This window comes from Euprymna scolopes, chromosome 25, assembly GCF_053919585.1.
Source record: "Euprymna scolopes isolate OS-2025 chromosome 25, ASM5391958v1, whole genome shotgun sequence".
Classification (NCBI taxonomy): Eukaryota; Metazoa; Mollusca; class Cephalopoda; order Sepiida; family Sepiolidae; genus Euprymna; species Euprymna scolopes.
In genome coordinates this window covers 59,567,090-59,589,589 of record NC_136506.1, presented here as the reverse complement: position 1 = coordinate 59,589,589, position 22,500 = coordinate 59,567,090, and the positions used below count along the sequence as shown (strand labels likewise).

The window sequence follows — 22,500 nt, the reverse complement described above, 5'->3', positions numbered from 1 at the left end:
ATATTCTAATCATTTCAACTGTACTATTTACAAAATCTATTTAACATTTAATCTATCTTCTATCTTCTATCTATCTATATCTATATCTATATCTATCTATATATCTATAAAAACAGAGATGTGTGTGTGCCACAGACGATTTCTGATTGGTTAATCCAATAATCACATCTCCTAAAAAACAATCGTTTCTACGCTCTTACCTTTACCATAAAATATTATGGCTTTATTTATTGTCCATCTTGGAAGGGTTTAATTTTTTAATAACTTGTTATTTACAAATTAAAAAAATACGAAACTATTATACGAAACTAAACTACACGAAATACGCGCACACACGCACACACACACACGTTCACTACCGTCACGTTGTTATGGCAACCAAACCCGCTGACTTTTTCTCATTTCACTCGTGGTCTTAAATTCATTTCGGGTTTGTATTACTGTACACATAGATTCGAATAAGTTGCCAAAAAACAAATATATAACAAATAAATGTTATCAAAGGCAAATTTTTCGTGTTTTTATTCAATTTAACATGTTTATTCAGCTCGAAAAGCATACAGTGTTTACCGATGTATTGGAAAATTCAAGATGGCGGCCGATTTTCTCTTTAACACGGTAAGTTTGGAAAAAGGTGTAATAAATAAAAAACTCGCTCAATATATGTTACCGTGACATAGGTTGACATATATTCGGCGGGTTTTTAATAGTATTTTGTATAGTTTTTTATTTATAACACCTTTTCCCAAACTTACGGTGTTAAAGAATGTGTGAGACGCCATCTTGAATTTTCCAACACATCGGTAAACACTGTATTCTTTTCGAGCTGAATAAACATGTTAAATTGAATAAAAACACGAAAAATATATCCAGTTTTTATCGGTTTTTTACCTTCTCTGCAGAAGTACAAAAAAAACAAAAAAAAAAAAAAAAACGGAAGGTACTTTTACAGAATGTTAAACTAACCCTAACCGATGTTTTATGTTTAGTTTAGGAAAAGTCAGAAGAAATAAAAGTCATTATTGCATGAAATATACGTATTTAGTTGAAGTATTGTTTATGTCAATTCTTTCGAAGAAATTTAGCAAGAATACCTGTAAACCAGGAAATCGGTAAAATGTCATCATGGATGAATACTTGTCTATTATAATTTCTACCCTTGACAAAAACTTAGCCATAACAAAAGAGATTTATTGTTCAGATTGTTTTTGAGATTGATTTCTAAAAAGATATTTTATAAATAAAATCGACTTTAAAATTAAAGACTTAAATTACAATAATTGAATTTAAACATTCTTATTTCAATATTTGGCACATAACACCTGCAAAAATGATCACAATGTCAGGATTTCATTTTATTTCAGAATCGATGGCAAATACTAATATTTAACATTAGTTTATCATTTAAGCCGATAAAAAGCCCTTTTTTTTCCGAGTCATAAAAGGATTTGGAGTTTCCTAATCAACCTTTCGGGTGCAGTTGCACGCTCTCAAAATAACTAAAGTGTTGGCTTTAAAAAAATTGGTTCATTAAAACTAAACAGGTTTAGTTTTAATAAAAAAAAAAAATTAAAAAAAAATCGCTTTGGTAATTAGATATGTCGTATGGTTATCCCTAATCGCTGAATAAAGCCGCTAACGAGTTGAATGATTACGACATAAAATTAAACTCGGGTTCCTGAAACGGAAACTTCGTTTGTTTTTGTTTTTTTCTTATCAATATATTTACATTGTTATTTTGTTTTCATTTTCAATCATTCGAACAGTTTTCTTTTTCAAGTAATCCAAGTTACAAAATTCCCACTGTTTACTATGCTAAAATCACAATGACTAATGTACCTATTAACCCTTATCCTTGAGTGGCCTCTGGGCCTTGATAAGTGGTGACACCTATGTAAAAAAAAAAAAAAAAAATCACTCGAACAGTTTTCTTTTTATAATGTACAGTTTTAAAAGTTTAAAAACTATATAGTTTTTACTTCAGGAAAATTAATGGGTCAGTTTTTACGATGTGCCCTGTTAAAATACTGTTAAAAACTCGCTCAATATATGTTACCGTGACATAGGTTGACATATATTCGGCGGGTTTTTAATAGTATTTTGGGTAAATTTATACAAACATCGTGACAGCGAATTAACCCTAACCCTAACCCTAAACCCTAACCCTAACCCTAACGCTGTCACGGTGTTTGTATAATAATACCGTATTTTGTATAGTTTTTTTATTTATAACACCTTTTCCCAAACTTACGGTGTTAAAGAGGGTGTGAGACGCCATCTTGAATTTTCCAACACATCGGTAAACACTGTATGTTTTTCGAGCTGAATAAATATATTACATTGAATAAAAACACAAAAAAGATATCCAGTTAGGTAGAAAAGTAACTTATCTTGCCTTTGATAACATTTATTTATATATTTGTTTTTGACTATTTTTTCGAATCTATGTGTACAGTAATCTTGCCAGGATGCGGAGGAAAATGAATGAAGGGGGAGGGGAATAAAATAAAAACATTTTGGAAACAGAGTAAGTTTGAAAGAATTGCTTTGCACAGAAAGAAATTAATGAAAAAATAAAATTAAATTTCTTTTCTTTCTTGATTTTTTTTTTAGTTTTTTATGAAAAAGGAAGTAAAAATTAAGACTATAAAAAACAATTTTTATTAAGAGCGAACCTCAGTCGTCAGGTCTGTAAAAAAAAGACGTGGAATAATAAATGTTTTCTAATACAAATTGTTTTTACTTATGTGTTCATTTGTCTCTTTGAAGTTCGTTTGTTTAATATATCGGTTTGCAATATAATTTTGTCATTCTGTCAGACTCAAATTTTAAATCTATATATCTATAAAAGTGAAAGTGTATGTGTGTGTGTCTGTGTACATTTCCCTCCGAAATAACTCTGTCAATTTTTAGTCTACAGACTCGAAATTTGATATACAGGGTACTGAGATTTGGAAAAATCTATGTGATCGGTTTTTAGCCAGAAATTTGGCGATTAAGGGGTCAAAGTTCAATGATTTGAGCTTTGAGAACTCTACCAAACTTCTCCGACAATTTTGGGTCTACACACTTTAAATTTTAGATATAGCTTCCGTGGACATGGATCTAACTTAATAACTTGATTTGAGCCCAAAACAATAAATTTTCAGGGGTCATAATAGGGGTCAAAGTTTAAAAAATTACCCCCTTTTTTTTTTGCTCAGCATACACCTCCAAACACCCGGGCAACGCCGGGCACCCATGCTAGTATATATATATTTATATATATATGTGTATATATACTTATATATATGTCCATCACCACAGGACCATTTTAATAGACAAATACCTGGAGGAGTATCTATACACAGATTATGTTACAGAGTCTTAGCTTTTTATGACAGTAAAGTCTCTCTCTCGGTTTAAAATGTTGAGATCAAGCTACAAGCAAGAGAAAGATGACCAGTAACAACTAAAACTGCAGACCAGCTTAATGCGAGATAGCGGTCTCCAGCTTTATGTTTTTTAAATCTTCTTCTCATAGAAAGGTTGCCTTCACCACGGCTTACAGCAGCCCTCTCCATGTGTATATATATATTTGTGTATATACATATATGTATATATATATATATATATATATATAAGTATATCTATATATGTATATATATGTATGTATGTATGTATATCTATATGTTTATATTTGTGTATATGCATATATATATGTATATATGTGTATATATGTGCATATATATGTATATGTATTTATATATACATATGTATAGGTATATATATGTATATATATGTATATGCATATGAGTATGTATATGTATACATGCGTATATATATGTATGCGTAGGTATACATGTGTATATATGTATACATATTTATATATATGTATATGTATACATATTTATATATATATGCATAAGTATATGTTTATATATTTAAATGTGTATATGTATGTATATATTTATGTATATATATATATTTTTGTATATGTATATATATTTTTGTATATGTATATATATTTTTGTATATGTATATATATTTTTGTATATGCATATATATTTATATATATGTATATATATTTATATATATGTATATATATTTATATATATGTATATACATGTGTATATATATGTATACATATGTATCTATATATATGTATATATATATGTGTATATATATGTATTATATACATGTATCTGTGTACGTATATATGTATGCATATGTATATGTATATATATGTATATGTATGTATATATGTGTATTTATATGTATATATGTGTATATAGGTATGTATATATATGTATGTATATATACGTATAATTGTATATATATATACGTATGTATGTATGTATATACACGTATATATGTATATATACGTATATATGTAAGTATATATACGTATATATGTATGTATACGTATATATGTATGTATATATACGTATATGTGCATGTATATATATGTATATATGTATGTATATATATGCATATATGTATGCATATATATGTATATATGTACGTATATATATATGTATGTATGTATGTATATATATATGTATATATGTATCTATATATCTGTATATATGTATGTATAGATTTGTATATTTTCATGTATAGTGTATGTATATTTTTATGTATATATATGTATAGTTTTGTATATAATATATGCATATATACGTATTTATATATATATGTATTTGTATGTATATGTACATATATATGTATATATATTTATATCTATATATCTATGTATATATATATATATATCTATGTATATGTATATATATCTGTGCATATTTATATATCTCTGTATATTTATATATAAATATGTATATGCATATCTATATATTTATATAGGTATATGTATATATATGTATATATATATGTATATATATATGTATGTATATATATATATATAGGTATATGTATATGTATATATATAGGTATATGTATATGTATATATAGGTATATGTATATGTATATATATAGGTATAGGTATATATATAGGTATATGTATATATATATATATATACATAGGTATATATATATATATGTATATGTATATATATGTATATATATATATAGGTATATGTATATATCTATATATGTATATATCTATATGTATATGTATATATCTATATGTATATGTATATATATATGTATATATAGGTATATGTATATATATATATGTATATATAGGTATATGTATATTTAGGTATATGTATATATAGGTATATGTATATATATATAGGTATATGTATATATATATGTATAGGTATATGTATATATATATGTATGTATATAGGTATATGGGTATATATGCATATATATGTATATATATAGGTATATGTATATATATATATACGTATATATATATAGGTATATGTATATATATACGTATGTATATATATATATGTATATATATAGGTATATGTATATATATACGTATGTATATATATATATTTATATATATAGGCATATGTATATATATATATATATATAGGTATATGTATATATATGTATATATATAGGTATATAGGTATATGTATATATATGTATATATATATATAGGTATATGTGTATATATATATCTATATATATATATAGGTATATTTGTATATATATATATCTATATATATATAGGTATATGTATATATATATCTATATATATATATAGGTATATGTATATATATATCTATATATATAGGTATATGTATATATATATCTATATATATATAGGTATATGTATATATATATCTATATATATATAGGTATATGTATATATATATATCTATATATATAGGTATATGTATATATATATCTATATATATATAGGTATATGTATATATATATCTATATATATATATATAGGTATATGTATATATATATATTTGTAGTTTGAGTGTATGTATATATATATATATATATATTTGTAGGTATATGTATATATATATATATATTTGTAGGTATATGTATATATATATAGGTACATAGGTATATGTATATATATATATACAGATATATGTACACATATGTATATGTATATATATAAGTATATGTATATATAGGTATATGTACATATATAAGTATATATATATATATATATATGTATATATATACAGGTATATTTATACATATGTATATGTATATATATACAGGTATATGTATACATATGTATATGTATATATATAGGTATATGTATATATATGTTTATATATGTATATATATATATATGTTTATATATGTATATATATATATAGGTATATGCATATATATGTATATATATATATATATAGGTATATGTATATATATATATATAGGCATATGTATATATATATGTATATGTATATATATAGAGGTATATATATATATACTGGTGTATTTATATATATATATATATATATATATATATATATATATATATATGTATGTATATCTATATACGTATACATACGTATATGTATCTTTCATTTTGAATATTTGTATTTTTATTTTAACCTAAATTAAGCAATGATTAAATAAGCTAACCGTTAGGAACTTTTCTTTTGTCGTTTCAATTTGAAATATGCAGTTAGAGCATGTATAAGCTACAGACAACATCTAAATGAATTGTCCTGAGGAGTATGACGGTTTTTAAAGGCTGAACTGTTGTAAGGTAAAAAATATATATATACTTATATTTGTTGAAATTTTCTTAACAGTATCATATTATAACATTATATATAATCTAAAACCAGCTTTGTAATTTTAATCTAACGTTTACTCTAAACACAGCTATATAATTTTATTCTAACTTTTTTAATTAACCAATATTACTTTACTTATCTACATCATTAATTAACTATTTTTTCTGATATTTTAATATTTTCGAGATTCATCTGCACAGCTAAACTGCTAGGTTTACTTATGGTGTCTTTTATTTAAAAAAAAAAAACACCCAATATTTTGCTGATGAGGAGACTTTGGTTTCATAAAAAACTATATGCTAAAATTATTGTCCTTGACTCAATGTCTGTCACAATAAAAAACATCGTTTCCGAAACGATCATACTATTTATTGGCTTTGTTGTGTTCCGTCTCATGAAACGGATTTTTAATTTTTAATTTTTATTTGGAATTATAAATTATCAATCGCCTTACCAAATATATATCCATATATCTATATATATGTATATCCATATATCTATGTATATCCATATATCTATGTTTATGTATATCTATGTATCTATATATATGTATATATATATATGCATATATATGTATGTACATGTATATAAGTAATAAGATATGTATGTATATATATATATATATATATACATATCTTATTACATATCTTATTACTTATATATTATATATCTGTATGTATATGTAGGAGGGTTTTTTTATAAATTGCAGAGTGCACTGGGTATTAACTATGAAAGTGGTGACAGAGATATGTGCAAGGTGTACTCATTGTAAATCCTTGAAGGAATGTAAGTGAAATGCAGTGAGGAGGCCGAAGAGAATTGACCCAAATATGATTCGAACCCTGCCAAGGGTGTGCAAGAAAGTGCAAAATGCACGGTGTGTAATACCTGGAATTTGGCGGTATGTTTAACGACACACTGCGTTTGTCTGCTAGAGATGCCATGGAAAAAGCATGTGGGAATATGAATATCATAGATATGTGATCTATCCACCCGGTCCGCAATGCCTGACCGACCCAATGACCCACTGTTGAACGGTGAAACACTGAGAATAATGCACCATCAGATAGAAAGCTCAAATAAGAGAGAAAGAAAGACACTCATGCCGAGATAACCTGAATAATGGTTGTGAAGAGAGAAACCAAATAAGGATTTGGAGAAGTATACCGATCCTTAGAGAAATAGAAACCGGCGGTATCGACGCCATTCTGATTTTGTAACGAATGGAAACTTTCCTAGGAACTTTATGAAGTAACGATTTACCTGAGATTAGTTGTGAGACATTTAGACTGTCAAATAGAGGGACGTTTGGTTGGAGTATTTTATTAAATCAAAAGAATTGCCTCTAAAACTGAAATTGAGAGAAGCAAAGTTTCTGACAGCCTAAGAGCAATGAATCAGCATCCTGATGGTGGACTGGGTTGCACCTGTGATGCATGTTGCGCTCTTGTATGCACGTGGTATTGACAGGCTGTGGCACGGACCACTCTCTCAGATGTGCTAGAAGATAGAAACCAATGGGGATAGACGGAAGAGAAACTAAAGAATATGTATCATGGAATTGAACCTTAGAACTTGAGGGATAAAACAGATGGAATTGGATAAAACAGATGGAATTGATTGAGGATAAGGGGAAAAAATGAAGGGAACTCTTTTGTTATTTTAATATTTGTATTGAAATTTACTATTTTTTGAAAAAGAGAAAAATTTTTTTTTTAGATGAGGACTGATAACGTGTGTAATTGTGGTGTAGCATTCTCACCTGTGTTTTATAGAAGATGATTTTGCCTGAGAATCGTCATGAGATGTGATGTTAAGTACTGAATTGGTTGAAAATGATGTTGAAGTATTTAAACTGTAGAATAGAAGATCATCTATCCTGAGAGCTTTCATGAAATGTGAATAATAAATTGTTGGAAGTGATGTTAAGGCATTTAAACTGCTGAATAAAAAATCATTTGGTCTGAGGATTGTCATAAGATGTGATGTGATATACATGAATCATTTGGTCCGAGAGCTTTCGTGAAATGAGAATAATATATTGTTAGAAATGAAAAAAAAAAAAAAATGCCTTAGTCGAGAAGGATTTCTCCCTCACAGTACAGGGATTGAATATGTTGTGTAATGTTGAAGCAGTTGTTACACTTAGACCCTGGTCAAAATGGCGCTGCTTGGAAAAATTAAGGTACTGAAGAGTAGGCTTCCCTTTGTCGGGGAGGATCTTTCTTTAGCTGGATAAGAATAGTGCATGTTGGGTGTGGCATCATTGTCCTGAGTGAGAGAATGTATAAGAAAAAGTTTGGGTATCGTAGAGTTTAGTAAAAGCTGCACAGGAAAGTGTGACATTGTGCAAGTATGATTTGAAGAACATATTAGATGTGGTGGAGACTTAGGAGAGGAGGGGGAAAAGGGGTTGGATTTAGAAAAAAGGAATTCTAAAAAGAGTCGAGTCGTAGCCAGCAAACTGAACGGCTGGGCTGGTCAAGCGGCGGAAGCGCTCCCGATTTGGGGACCCTCGGGGCCTGATGTTTTGATGTTAACTAGCCTGTGTTAATGGAAAATCTGTGACTTTACTTGTCTGGTCATCGTTCACTCAGTCATCTCAATTTAGACAGTAGCTGTTATGAAGTAATAAAATTAATAAATTGTTTGTTATTGTTATAAACCGGAGTTCTATTTGTTTGTGGTGAGAGGACTCTTCATTTTGCAGCAAGTTGCAAGGATCAGCGGAGTGATTGATGTATGTGGAGACTACACAGGATAGGAGACGATTCTATTGAGAGGCAAAGAAGCGCCCCACCCCACCATGGAAACACAGCGGGTGAAGACGATCAATCTTGTGATAGGACAATGTACGATCAAAAGAACATCTGTAATATTGGGTGCAGTCCGACGAGGTTACAGACACTCGGTGTGGTTGGTGCAGTATCGGTCCCGTTATATATATATGTATGTAGATACATGTATATATATATATATATATATATATATATATATATATATATATATATATATATATATATATATATATATATATATATATATATATATCCGGGGTCTACTGGCCAGCATTGGCAAACCAATGATAAATAAGTGTGAAAAAATCTAACAATTTCAAAGTGTTGGCGGCAAGCAAAGTGGACATTAAAGGAATTTGTTTTGTTTTAATTTTTAAAATATAGAGGGTAGGGTGCAGGGTGGTTGACAAATTTTCTTTCGCTGCAAGAGCAGACGATAACCGCGAAGGTAGAGAAGAGTGCGTAGAGAAAGTGGAAGGAAGCTGAGGATAATATTGAGCTAACTGGTTCATTATACAGGTGGAAGGATCTTTGAATTTCTGTCTTCACATAAAGTCTGTCAAGTAGCTTTCTAATAGTTCCCTATTGGTCCCACATTTGATTTTTTTTTTCTTTGCTTTGCTTCCCTCTACATTCTTTCGACATGGTTCATTTTTGTGTGTGTATGTGTGTGTAGTAATGTCAACAAAGTTTGTAGACTCATTATCTTAATTATCTGGAAACTTTGGCAGAAAATAATTTTATTAAAGTGTGACTTATGAAAAACAGATAATTGAATAAAAAAAAAAAATTAATTGAATTTTTGGTACTCTTGTATAATTAGACCCAAATTCTGGTGAATTCCCGTCAAGCATGGATCGAGCGAGACCGGCAATTATCGGTGTCAGCCGAGCATCGTAACAGACGCAGACTAATGAGCAAAAAAAAAAACAAAAAAAAAAAAACAAAAAAAAACGGAAAAAATACAAATGAAAATAATAAAAAATAACAACAACAAAAAAACTACCTTGGAAAATGAAAATATGTTTATTTGTGTTTACAATTGTTGTTGCACCTCATTTTTGGGGGAAAGCAATTTCTTCTGACAATATGAGATTGTCTGCATTGATGTTTTCATTTCTTTTTCTAACATGTATAGATTTATTTTCTTGCCTGGCATTTTTCTGTTTGGCGAGTTTGTCAGCTTTTTTTTTTTTTGGTTTAGTCGCTTTCTTCCAATTCAAATATCGTCTGCTTCCATTTAGATAGTGATTTTTCATTGGCTAATCAAACTCCCAAAAATTCAATTAAAAATAAAATAGTAAATAAATAATAAATAAGTAAATAATCAGAAAATAAAAAGTCACCCCCGCGGCCCCGCCCTCTTAATATCACCTTAAAAATTACTAAAAACATAACAGAAAAAAATAAAATAAAATAAAATAAAAAGTCGAGTTAGGGTTTCAACATTTGAACAACGCTCGGCTGACACCGATGATTGCCGGTCTCGCCCGATCCATGCTTGACGGGAATTCACGAGAATTCGGGTCAAATTATGCAAGAGTACCGAATTTTTTTAGCGTCTGCTAACTTGGCTAAGTGGCTCGACATATCCCAGTTCTTCTTTATAACGCTCATGAAGGTTCGGAAAAATCGCGGTAACAAAACTGCATAAATACCGTTGTTCTTTCTAGTGTAGATTTAAATATAAAACAAAAAAATTGTTAACTCACAGTTTTTTTAAAATGTCTTATTTCTTTTTTTCTTCATAATTTTGGGGTTTTCCACCTATTTATTTATTATCAGTTGATCCTCTTCTATTTTATTTTATTCGCTTCGTTTTGTGAGTTGATAAGGCAGATCGGCTGTTACATGTCTTTTTGTTTTCAAATCATCTTTTCTGATTTTATTTACTAACTGATTTTTTCCTATTTGACTGTGTTTCTAACGCCCGCTTTTCTTCTTCATAATAACAATTAATTAATTTATTCATCCATTTACTAAGTGACGCATCATAATATACACTGGCGTTGTTTTACATTTTGCCATTGTTCTGAGACAACTGTCTTTTACTTTTACGAAGAGATTCGTTCATTTTTTTTTAATCATAATTTAGGACTCTAATAATGCTGTCAGTAAGTTTTCACAAGCGGTTTACAAAAACATACTTTTATGTTTTTCGTTCTTTTTTGGGAGGGAGTATTTAATTATAGAACTTGTATAGCTTTTTAACAAGTACTTCTGCTGTTTAATTAATGGTATTCCGTGAGTAACGCGCCAACATTAACCGAGCAGAAGAACCGTTTAATATTTCACGAAAATTCTGTTTACATGAGGTGAGCCCCCCCCCTCTTTAGCATAGAGTGAAGTGAGGGTTAGTGGGGTGACATTTGAGTTGACCGTCCCGGATGACGTTTACTCTAGTTACGCTACTGTTTTTAATACATCGTTTTAAACATTTTTTGATCATCAATTCTTTTCAGAAGTTGGATTTTTCTGACTTAGTTTCTGAAAGGAAATTCATTTTGTAAATTCTTATTTTCAGACCATTCCGTATCTATGATGACAAAACTGGTACACAGTCTTGGGACCGAGTTCATAAGTTGGAAAGAGGAAAAATTTATCAACAGGTACACCAAGTAATCATAATTGTATAACTTTATTACCATTCCAAAATGTCACAAACACTTACGGGATACTTAATGTGTTATTATACAACTTTGTTGTGAATAACAAACACATCAAAGACAAATCTTTATTTATTAATGGGTTTTACATTGCAACAAAGTCAAGTTCTTTCATATTGTCAGAAATTTATCTGTTTTCAAATAAATTCAACGAGGAATGAGAGCTCACAAGAAAATAAAAGGATAAAATAAAAGAAGAAATAAATAAAGTTAAAACAGGTTTTGTTTAAAATACAGAAAATATTTACAGAATAACATGTTGCAAATTATTTCCTTTTTGCAGGCATCAAAGAAAAAACCTCAAGTAACTTGTTGCTTTCATAGAAACAAACTAATTCAAATTCCAAAAGTCGCTTCAATAAACAATTACCATTAATATGAAACAATTAAGAAAGAGTACTTACAAATTAATATATACAATAAATTCAATAAACAATGGAAGGTTTCGAAAATAGACTGTATAGTCGCTTGCCTTTTTTTAAACTATCAATTTGAAGGTTCAAATTATTTAAAAATTTCTTTCCTTCGAAAACGCACATACCACCACTGTGTATATAAAGTTGTAGGGAAGTCTGCCTCATCGCAATCTGTGTTTCTTAGGGTTATTCTAGCAGAAGGAAAGGCTTAGGAATCTTTGTCCATGGCAGGCAATAAAGCACACATGCACTCTCCTGGTTGATTAGATTGAAGAAGGAAGATTTTTATGCTGGATTCCACAATGTTAGTTTCAAGGAGCTAGCATTGCTTTTCATTCAAATATCAAAAGGTATGAAAGCAAATTCAACAAAGGTACAAAATACTGCAAATACAGTGTATGAACCAGACTAAAAATATAATACAAATATATACATGGAGTTATACAATTGTTGGTAAAAAAAATTCCAACAATATTGTGTTAAACATTTTGTAATTAGGTATGTTTAGGCCAGTTAATATATGGAGGAAGTTTGTGTCAGGGACAGAGCAGACTGGATTGTTTACCACCGGAATTTGTCTTTTCACTTGCCTGGTTTCATGCAATCATTTCTTACGTGACACAAACTCATGTCAAGCATTATTCCTTATTATTATTGTATTTTTACTTATCCGAGAAAAAAAAAACAAGATTTGATATTTCATGTGTGACTTATCTTTACATGTGACACAAAGCTATCAAATAATTTGGACTTGCATAATAAAGCTGACCTGTAATATTCTTGATAACTTATACCAAGAGTAATGACCCCTCTTCAGGTCAGTATTTAAATCTTTTTGACAAGGAGAAACATGTGAATGAGTTTGACATGGTTACAATAAACTTAGACTGAGTAATATTTCTTGAATATGAAAAGCGCATATTCATGGCTATATGTTTCTTTTTTTTAGTAATGAGTCACCACTTATCAAGGCCAAAAGCCATTTGAGGACAAGAATTAATGTTGTGGACTAATAAGTGTCCAGAAGAAAGACACAATTTATTTCGTAGAAAAAATATATTGAACATAAAATCAAATAGAGTGTGATTATACATCAGTCTGACTGTGCGTCACTTGTGCATAATACTGAGAGATATATTCTTCCAGTCTTTATAGTAAGTGAAAGAGTTGATTATTATCCATAAAGTGAGAACCACAACAGTTAATGAGATGGAATGATTGTCAGTTTAAAGCTGAAAAAACTTAGAATAAAAAATAATTAATGGAATTGTTTGATTATGGAGGTTTTTCATTGCATAAATGGAAGTTTCTCTGTTAAGAATCAGTCACAAGTTTACTATAGCATAAATTTACATAGTTTTAATTAAGGAGAAATGTAGATTCTGTAGTTGAATTGTTTGTGAATAAAATAAAAAATGTTAATCAATGTTAGCTCTTCAATGGCATTGTTAGCAACACAAATACATTTTAACAAATAAATGCTATAAAGGTCATATTTCAATACATATTGATTTTCATAAAGTTGTATTCATATAAATTTAATTAAAAATGATATAATGAATGGTGCTGTAATAAGAGACTGCAACAATTAAAATATGAATGAGAGAAAATATTTAAAAAATTAAATTCTTGAGCAAGAATCGAATCACAAAACTTGGCTAATACAGATTTTATGAGAGCGAATGAATATGAAAAATAAAAATATAAAACAAGAAATGGAGATATGAAGAATGCGACAACTAAGGTAAAACTAACAGACAACTGGAAACAAAATATTTTTGGCGCCAAATTTAGATTGTCATGATTATTTTAAGTATTTTTGACATAGATGATATACCATGTTGAAAACAAAATATTCAAGGTGATATTCATTTTAAGAAACAAACAATTTAAGAGATAAACAGCAAAATATAAAGCAAATCAACTTCGATAATGTGAATTTAATATTTGTATTTATCTGATATTGGTAGGCTTAGAGAAAAATAATTTAAAATATAGACATCTTTACAAATTTTTTTTAATAGGATTTAAAAAATTTGTTTTAGTTTTCTTTTATTTTATTGTTGATTCCAGAATGTGTATTTATCAAAGTTATGTATAAAAGAGAGATACAGATGCACAAGGTGTTATCTGATAGTTTTATTAATGCAAAGATTGTCCAAATATTGAGTGAAAAGGAGTTGATAAAGAAAATATCAATTGCTGAAATTTCAAGAATATCTATCTTTTTTTACCAAATGTGTGAGAAGCTAAAATTGTCATAAGGGCTAAGTTTAATATGTATATATTGTATGTATGGGTGGGTGGTAACAAGAGGGTTTTAGGATGAATAAATGTTGGATGCAGGTGAAAAGTACAAATTAAAGTAAGTTGGAATAGAAGGGTCCGTCCACTAAACAATGATTGAAATGATTTTTTCCAATTAGAATTGACTAAACCTCCATACTCTGGTGACTTATGCTTGCTTAGGATCAATCTCAATATGCCAGAAATAAAGATTCCTCCACAGCCAAATTTAACAGATGACACTGAAAAAGACCTACTTAGATTTTACCCAAAGTCAACTCAGTGATTCAAAAACTCACAAAAGAACTAAGCAAACTTTTTAACACTAACTCTGACAAAAGTCTAATCTTTAGAGACTTTAGTGCATATGCAATGACAAGGAAATTCATTTCTTTATTATTTTCTATACAAAATCTGATCAAGTGTTACATGTAAATTGTGTTTTTTAATACTTTGTGTATGACAATTGACATTTGATTATTTGAAACTTTCTTATGATCAAAGAACATAGTGTGAGATATGAGAGTTCTTGATAAGGTGGAGGAACATATCTGCAATTTAATTGGTGCCACTCTATCTTATTTTCTGCAACCTCTCGCTCACAGACGTGAAGTTGTTAGTCTCTGTCTTTTCTATAAATACTATTATGGCATGTGTTCTTCAGAATTGTCTGATCTATTCCCTGCTTCTTTTGTTCCAGCTCGTTTGACTTGTTGGTCTAGTAGTCTTCATCAATTTTGAGGTTCAAGAATGGTTAGCAATACTGCCTTAGCAATAAACTCAAGCTCAATCAAAGGTTTACTCTGTAGAATGTCAATTGATTAAGTTTCACTTGAGTAAAAATATTTTTGTGCAAGAACATATCGTAGTTGCACAATGTGTGATGCCAAAGGTGCTCAGCCTATTAAAAAAAAAAAGACTGATCACCAAAAGAAAGCTAATGATACCCAATTTAAAATTAAGTATTTTATCAAAATGTATCATTTTTTTTTATTCATTTGATGTGCAAATCAAAAAAAACAACATTTTCCACAAATAGTTATTGGAGTCAATTATTGTTTTCATTGAATTGAAAAAGTGAACACAATTTTTTTTTGTTACAAATATAACCTAATTTAGAGACGGCAGAATTTAATTATTTCAGTACAACTTAAAAAATATTGCTGTGCTATAAATATAAAAAATCAATAATCCAACACGTCTATTAAATGTAAAATGAAAAATGTTTATGCAAATTAAATACAACCAACTCTATTGTAAACCGTGTTATGAAACTGTTGTAAATAATAACAATAACATTTAAAGATGATTCAAAATAATGTTTCAGAAATTTTTAGATAAGGATTGATAAATTGAATGATTCTGACTACTATTTTCATCTTGGATGTTATTACAATGTTTCAGCTGATGTAACCTCCAAATTTCTTCAGGTGTATTTTTTTAATATTGGAATCTTTATTAAATAAAAGGTTCAGTTGGAATTTCTGTATAGATTTCCAAGCTCAACATAGTCCCAAATTTAAAAAGGTGTACCTAAGAAAGTTGGAGGTTACATCGTCTGAAACATTTTTAGAATAAAATCAAAGATAAGAATTGTAGTTTGAATAATCTGAAAGATTCAAAACGAGTTAAAATTATTTTGTTCTAATAAAAATGACGACATCCAAACACCTTTTTTATTGAGGTTACATCGTCATGAAAGTTAGAGTTAGTATCAATGCACTTCCATACACTTGCAAGCCACGCTACACCACAAGAGGTGAAAAAATATTTTGACCACACAAACTCCAAATTTAAAAGTATTCTGTTTGTCTCTATCCCCCACAATTTTTCTCATTCTTTAAAATTATTTCAGGGTAACTTCTCGTTATTACGACAAATGACTGGATGGTTTGGCTCTAAGGTTTTCTATTTTGGTGACCATGTTTATAGTGATTTAGCTGTAAGTACAAATTTCTTCTTTTATATATAAACTCTATGTCATTTTATAGTTTTAATTGTATTATCCACACTACTTACACTATAATGTAAAGCCCTTTGCCCAAGAACTGTAGCCCAGTAGTATGCAGAGGTCTGCTGATGCCATAGTGATATTCGGAGACAATCTCTTATTTGTATGCCCAAATATAATTTCTAATACTGAGAAGTATTATTAGTTTAACCGTAATTGAAAGCCTCTTTCTCCCAATTTGGATGCCCTTGGGGGCCACTGGTTTGTGCCTTCCAACTGTACACCACTGGTGTCACTTGACAATCGATTGACAGGCTTTTTTTTTTTTTAAGTAACCATAACTTACATTTCACCAATTTTTCAAAACTGTTGATATTCAAAATAAAGTCTTCACACATATGCAAATATACCAACGAATATGGACTAAATAATGCTTGACACTTGTCAAATAGGCAGTCTCTAAAAAGCAGGTAATTTTCACAATCAATGTTGGACAAATCTGATTTCAATTTGCCATCACCAATTTTAAATTCGAAATATTAAAATGATTCTTCACCAACAATCATCTGAGAACATCTCAATTGTTGCATCCATTTGAAATGATAATTCTCAATAAAATAAATACATCAGAAACTTCTTTTTACTTTTTTTCAAATTTGAAGTTTTGTCATTTCATCAAGTATTTTTGTAAGAATCAAAGAAAATAGTTTTCTGTTATTTCGGATTTACTAATTCATCAATAAGATTTTTCCTACCATATAAACAACATAGCTTAATATAGCATGAAGATATTTCATTCTGTTCAATATAATTAATGGAATTATATATATTAAAAATTATTTTGAAAAATAAATATTTGTTGCTTAACTTAAACTTAAATATTTGTTGCTATAGTTTTAATGATGAATTCCTGTATGTCATTTTGTAAGACAAAATGCACTTTCATCAATATACCTGAAAAATTCTCTGGCTGCTAACACGAAACTGATTGAGATCATTCTGAAATCATTAATACACAATGTATATAAGTGAAATCTGCCTGAAATATTTTTTTCTTAAAAGGCTTAATCAAAATTCATTGCGTATATTATTTGAATAAAATGTAAAAACCTGTTTTTAATCAAAAATTTTATTAATTTTGAATTTATTGGATCATTTTTCTCTCTATCCAAATAGTTTTACTTACAGTAAAATAAGAAAATTAAAATAAGTGGAAAAAAATTATTAACAAAATTTTTAGAACACTATTCATTGTCATTTTTGTTTTTACATCTGTTAGATTGGATAGATGGGTGAGAGCACATTAAATTTATGAAATTTTGTGGCATGTAAATAGGAGGAGGAGGAGGAGGATCATATTATTTAATAACTTTGTTGGAAGACAAAGGTTAAAAATGACCTCCCTTCCCATCTTCCATTTAAAAATAGCAAAATAGAAATGAAGTGGCTAAAATTAAATTTTTTGTTAAAATTGAGAAAACATCTCTAAAATTAAATCAAACATAGAACTAATTAAAAACTTCCTGGTTATTTTTCACTAGTTAACATAAAATTATCACACTAACCACATCATAACAATAACCATGTTTTATTTATGCCATAACAAGATCATAAAAATTGTAATAATTTGAACAAAAATAGCAATATCAGACAAAAGGAATATTTGGCGCTTCTACAATATTGGGACGAAATTGCAGAAATCGTAATACTGAATTTCACCCAAAAACAATGGTAGCTACGTGTTTTAAAGATGATTATATCACAAAAATTGTGAAAATCGATAAGGTAGAAAATTATTTATTAAAGAAAATAAAATATAGAGGAGAGTTCAAGAATTAATTTTCTGTTTTGATTTAAACAAGATGGTGGGCTTTTTTCACCTGCTAAAACAATTAAAGTTGTGTTTAATAATTCAGTAATATTCAGGTAATTTCGACTGCATAATTTGGAAGCTACCATTGTAATTTCTTAGAATTGACAAAAAAAAATCAGTTGAAACCATTGTATTTTATCTGAAAACTTAATTTATCGACTACAAAATCTCGTCTCCAAAGCACTGAATATTTTTCTATAAAAAATTGAATTTTTAATCAAGATGATGCATTCTACATCAATTTATAAAATTATTTTTCCTTGATTTTTATATATCCTTCACATAAAAATAATTTAATGAAACTAATAAATTCCATGTTTTTATACTAATAATTTTATACAGATAAAATAGTTTTATTTATTCAAATATATATTTTATAGGATGTTGCGCTGAGGCATGGCTGGAGAACAGGGGCCATTATACCAGAACTAGAAGTGAGTATTAATGAAAATATTCTAGCTATTTCTTTATATATTTATTTTCACTGAAGAAATTGATCCAAGTTTCTCAGAAAATTTCACTGAACAATATTTGAATTTGATGTAAACAAATATGAAAATTATAAGTTCTAAATGAGACTCTGTCCGATTGAGATTTTTGCAGTAATAATCGGAAGAGAGTAAAATTATACGTAGGAAACATGGTAAGGCTGAATTTTGAGTTGTGAGTCATTTTAGTTTTAAAAGCGAAGAGAGAGTTTTCTGTTGGATAGCTAATCTTGAAGTCTTGAATTGTAAAAACTTGCTGACAAAGAATAGAGTTTTCTGTCGCATGAAAAAAGATAGTACTCTTGCAGAATTTTATCTGGATCCTCGGGAGTTTCTGTCAATCATTCATGGTTTGGACTTGACCAACAATCAGTGGATGAAGCCGAACGTAGCAAAAATGTTGAAACGCTAAACGTTTTCTTTTTGTTGTTGTTTTACAAAAATGTGAGTTAGTAATTAATATTTGGTTGATAGTGGGGGGAGGTGGGTTACTATACACAGATTCGAAAAAGTTGTCCAAAAACAAATAAATGAAAGCAAAGGTAAGGTAAGTTACGTTTCTACCTAATTGGATAATTGTTTAGTGTTTTTATGTAATGTAAAATGTTTAATCGGCTCAAGAAACAGAAATGGTCGCAGACTCTGTTGAATACATTAAGTTTGGGAAAGTAAGTTGAAAACTAAAAACTATACAAAACAGTGTCTGAAACTCACCGAATATATGTTACCATGACATAGGCTGGCATAATCGGTGGGTTTCTGACAGTATTTTGTATAGATTTTTAGTTTTAACTCACTTTCTCTAACTTAAAGTAATCAACAGTGTCCACCACCATTTGTAGCTTTCAAATACCCTGATAAACACTGTTTTTCGAGCCGACTAAATGTTACATTAAATAAAAAGGGTTTGTATTACTAAACACAGATACAAAGAAGTTGTCAAAAAATAAATATGTAACAAATAAATGTTATCAAAGGCAAGAAAAGTAAATGTTCTACCTAACTGGATAAGATTTTAGTGTTTTTATGTAATGTATAATCGGTTCAAAAAATACAAATGGCGCCAGACTGTATCGAACACGTTAAGTTTGGGGAAATTTTGGGAAAATGAGTTTAAACTAAAAAACTATACAAAATACTGTTAGGAACTCACTCAATGTGTTACCATGACGTAGGCTGGCATATAATCGGTGGTTTTAAACTTTTGCTCGATACAGGTGACGACTTTTAAAAGTCCCTTTTAGTGATTACCTGGTTTGAGGATATTTGTACAACTAAACGGCAAATCTGCTCCAAAAAATCTGGTATTATTTTACTTTAAGGCCCGTTTCACGTTCATATATAACGAAATATTTTATTGTAGATTTTGGTGTGCTAAAAACGAATCTGCAAACCGTTTCCGTAGCAAAAAGAAAGTTTTCATGAAATTACTTTTTCGAAAAGTGGGTGATCACTTTTCAATGTAAATTTAACTTAGAATGAGCACCCACTTTCTGGCCACCTGAGAGAGGGACATTTTTCTGTGTTTCTTGGCTAAAAAGTTTTTTGTTTGATTTCTTTTGCATGGTAATAACCCCTGAACTCTGGGACTATTTTCCATTTCACAGCCGTAGCCTTCGTTTACGCTATGTGTGAGCATAAATGAAAGCTGTTTAGCCAATAAACATGGGAAAAAATCCCCCCTCTCTCAGGTGGCTAGAAAGTGGGTGCTCATTTTAAGTTAAATTTACATGGAAAAGTGATCGCTACTTTTTCGAAAAAGTAATTTCTTCATATCATAAAAACTATTTTTTTGCGACGGAAACGGTTTGCAGATTCGTTTTTAGCACACCAAAATCTACAAAAAAATTTTTGTTATTTACGAACATGAGACGCACGGCCCTTAATGGAAAATTTATATCAAAAATCCGGGGGAAAATAGTTTTCAATAAAAACAGCAAATGAATTCGATAGAAAAAAAATGGATGCTATTTTTTAAAAATTTTTTCTGTGTGTTTCTTGGCTAAAAAGTTTTTTGTTTGATTTCTTTTGCATGGTATTAACCCCTGAACTCTGGGACTATTTTCCATTTCACAGACGTAGCCTTTGTTTATGCTATGCGTGAGCATAAACGAAAACTGTTAAATATGCATTCACGTACAAAACTGCCTTGTCAAAAAACCTTTAAGCCAATAAACCCGAAAATAAATGCCCCTTCCTCAGGTTACCAGAAAGTGGAAGCTCATTTTAAGTTAAATTTACATGGAAAAGTGATCACCCACTTTTCGAAAAAAAATTTCTTCAGATCATGAAAACTATTTTGGTACTCCTAGGGCGTTGAGTTCCATGGCGACCTGCAGAATTATTTAATGGTCGTTCCCTTAGTACCCCCCCCCCTAGTCAAGGCTAACGCATGTGCACGTAACATTTTTTTTATTTACTTACTTATGTGGTGGAGTTTCTATACTGATATGTTTTTTGAAATTTTTCACTGGATTATTATTGATTGAACACTAACCAGATTATGAAAACAAAATTGAAAAAAAAAAAATCATTTCAACATTTGAAAGGGGTACTCACTTTTTAGTTATCACGTTCTGGTAAATCGGTCACTCATTTTTTTTTTTTTTTTCTAAATACGGACGTGTCTTCGGGAGATATAAAATGGTCGCATGTTGACGAAGCAATGTATCAGGAGGCGTACGGGATGAAAAATTATTGGTAAATTTTTAGATTAGGTCCACCTCCTCAATTTTCTTTTTAAATGACGACTTGAAATGGTTTTCGACTATGCTGAATATGAAAATCGCATTGAAATTTTGCAGAAATAAGTAGTTATCAAGATATAAAAAGTTGTATTATGCATTGTAATCTTTGGCGGCCATCTTTTTTACGAGCGTGTCAAAAAACAAATATATAACAAATAAATGTTATCAAAGGCAAGATAAGTTACTTTTCTACCAAACTTTCGTGTTTTTATTCAATGTAACATGTTTATTCAGCTCGAAAAACATACAGTGTTTACCGATGTATTGGAAAATTCAAGATGGCGTCTGACTCCCTCGGTAAGTTTGGGAAAAGGTGTTATAAATAAAAAACTGGATAAAATACTGTTAAAAACTCGCTCAATATATATTACCGTGACATCGATTGACATATATTCGGCAGGTTTTTAATAGTATTTTTTCTAGTTTTTTTATTTATAACACCTTTTCCCAAACTTACCGTGTTAAAGAGGGAGTGAGGCGCCATATTTAATTTTCCAATAAATCGGTAAACACTATGTTTTTCGAGCTGAATAAACATGTTACATTGAATGAAAATACGAAAAATATATCCAGTTTGGTAGAAAAGTAACTTATCTTGCCTTTG

General features: G+C 29.1%; 1 protein-coding gene across 1 annotated transcript in view; it reads left to right on the top strand.

The window, feature by feature from the left end:
* Window positions 1–22,500, top strand: part of LOC145247370 (5'-nucleotidase domain-containing protein 3-like) — a 293,359-nt gene that overhangs the window by 138,333 nt on the left and 132,526 nt on the right. Inside the window, exons 11-13 of the mRNA XM_080109050.1 lie at window positions 11,994–12,078; window positions 16,693–16,779; window positions 19,042–19,095. Coding sequence (XP_079965176.1) covers window positions 11,994–12,078; window positions 16,693–16,779; window positions 19,042–19,095 — 226 coding nt within the window. The remainder of the gene's footprint in view (window positions 1–11,993; window positions 12,079–16,692; window positions 16,780–19,041; window positions 19,096–22,500) is intronic.